General features: G+C 44.7%; 1 protein-coding gene across 3 annotated transcripts in view; it reads right to left on the bottom strand.

Annotated features, from left to right (window-relative positions):
- nudt19 (nudix (nucleoside diphosphate linked moiety X)-type motif 19) overlaps positions 1–959 on the bottom strand; it is a 4,996-nt gene extending 4,037 nt beyond the window's left edge. For 2 of the 3 annotated variants that reach the window (XM_035652129.1, XM_035652128.1), the window contains exon 1: positions 742–959. In XM_035652129.1, the coding sequence (XP_035508022.1) occupies positions 742–853 (112 nt within the window). In that variant the 5' untranslated portion in view covers positions 854–959. Of the gene's footprint in view, positions 1–736 lie in introns of all 3 variants that reach the window. The other variant, XM_035652127.1, reaches the window with a different exon arrangement.
- Between the last annotated feature and the right edge of the window lie 1,346 nt (positions 960–2,305).

The raw sequence follows: 2,305 nt of genomic DNA on the forward strand, positions 1-2,305 counted from the left end.
TGACCGCCGCCCCAGGCTCACCGCCTGGGGCAGCAGCCATGGCGGCTCCACCTGCCGCACAAGTCCTGCTTCCGATCTAACGGCGTTCTACAGCTTAAACGCAGCAGTAAAAGTGGATTCATGCCCAATGCGTATGTGTTTCCCGGGCATGTGCGGACCCTCCGGACTTTTTCGAGTGAATGGCTGGGACATTTTTCAATCTTTTACGAACTATCACAATTTTGGTCTGAGAGCCGTCCAAACAGCCGGCGGAGACTAGACCTCCATCTTCGCCACCAGACCGACTGAAAAACTGGCTCTCCCCATTCCCCGGGGGAGTCGCCTTCCGGATCTGCGCACTTGAGGGAGACTTTTGAGGAGTCCGGTGTGCTCCTTGTTGGTATCGAAACAGGAGAGAAAGGTTTGTTTAAAAAAAAGCGTGCAGGAATCAGGTGTGGTCGCCTGACCCGGTGCCACACAACAAGGTAAGACGAGCCTGTGCGGCTAGTGAACTCACCAAGTGGAGACTCTGGTAAATCCAGAACCCGTCCCAACTTTCCATCAAGGATGTGCAGGACTGCCAGTGCTGCCAACATCTGGGGCTTACATGAGGTGGGGGCAACTGGCTGACCCCCCACGGCCGGTACGGTGTGACGAGGTTTTGAACACGGCTTTCTTCAATCTGCGCCTGCAGGAGATCCCACCACACACTTTCACACTATGAAAGGGAAATAGTGCGCTTCAGTGAGTGCATTAGTGAGCCTGGAGCGGCGGTCAGCGGTGCCCTCAGCGCCGGTCCGTCCGCACCGAGCCGGTACCCTGCGGCCAAAATAAGAGTGGCCGCCTCCTTCCAGTGCTTCAGATTGGTGTTCATCCTAATACTACCAGCGTATCTTCTAAAATGTCACTCAGTACTTCTGAAAGTGACAGCTCGGTCCCGTGCGTCTTCTCGACATTTGTTTTGGTGGAAATGACGTGATTCGGGAAGGACAAGAGCACATCTGCCTCGAGCTGCTATCGCCACCTACAGGCTGGATGGGGTCCTGATCATTGTATTTTGCTCAGCATGCTGGAAGAACCAAGAGAGAATCAAGAGAGAAGTGACATTGATCAATAAAACTTCTTCACTCCTGGTGAACTACTTGTAAACACCTGAATATAATTAAATAGCATTGCCCACACAACCCAACAACTATTATCCTACATTATAACATTAATCAACTGATTCAAAGTGTGTTCCATTTTCTATTGTTGTTATATTTGTGCGACTTTGTATCAAAGTACCATTTATGTCCTCCCCACACTGCTTCTGATGTATGCCTAATAATTGGTCTGCAATCTACGGAGAGGCACTTTTACATTGGTGTAAACCTATGGTGAAAAAAACATGTCTTCCTATCCATTGCCTGTGCCATTATTTACAAAAGTACTGGGTAAAGTTCTTTCACATACAGAGCGACAATAATACAAAAACGAATGCCTATATTTTTAGTGTATGTATTAATGGACATTTTTAATCTTTTAATGATTAAGATCTTTTTACTATGCTCATATGTCTTGTAAAATTCAACACAAAGTTATTTTCTTATTCTGCACACTATAATCCACTCCAAACTATGTTGTTGTATCTGATAAACATTTTAAACATTTATGGCAGTACAGCCCAAGTTTGTGTGTCTCTGTGTTAAAAAAAGACCAGACTATGTTTTATACAGTGTACACAATCTCTGCTGTCTACAGATCTGTTAACCTGAAAGATCACAGAAAATAAGTACAGTTTATGACTTATTCTCGCTTTCTCACAGATTACTGTTTAAATCTTACTGTTTAAGGGAATATTTGCAGCAGTGAAAGTACACAAGCTCACCAAGACTGAATTTGTTGCTGTAAATGCACTTAGTCAGATCCTAAGCCCCAGTAAACGTGTCTGAAACTTGCACTCTGTTATTGGTCAGAAGTTCTTGTTCTCAGGGTTACTGAGTTCATATACCAATGTGTTCTTGTGTCAGCAGATTACCATGAGCAGGCGAGGCTGTCTGTCTGTGGCAACTGTGTCTGCGGCAACTGTTCAAATTCTCTTACCAACTTCATAAGAACACGTCCTTTGTATTTCAGCAAGCGCCTCAAGAGCTGCAGCCACCAGGAAGTCAGTGTTACAATTCAGTAGCGGATTAGAAAGTAAAACCTCCAGACTGTTGTCATTTCACTGTTAGTGAGGATGTCTTCTTTGAGATTAAGTAACATTGAATCCTAACTTTTGGTGCAGTTAAATTCATATTTACTTTTAGAGCATTATAAATAGTGTACTGCACATTCATCAAAGGCT

Source organism: Morone saxatilis, unplaced genomic scaffold, assembly GCF_004916995.1.
Source record: "Morone saxatilis isolate NCDOM2014 unplaced genomic scaffold, NCSU_SB_2.0 Contig11, whole genome shotgun sequence".
NCBI classification, from domain to species: domain Eukaryota; kingdom Metazoa; phylum Chordata; class Actinopteri; family Moronidae; genus Morone; species Morone saxatilis.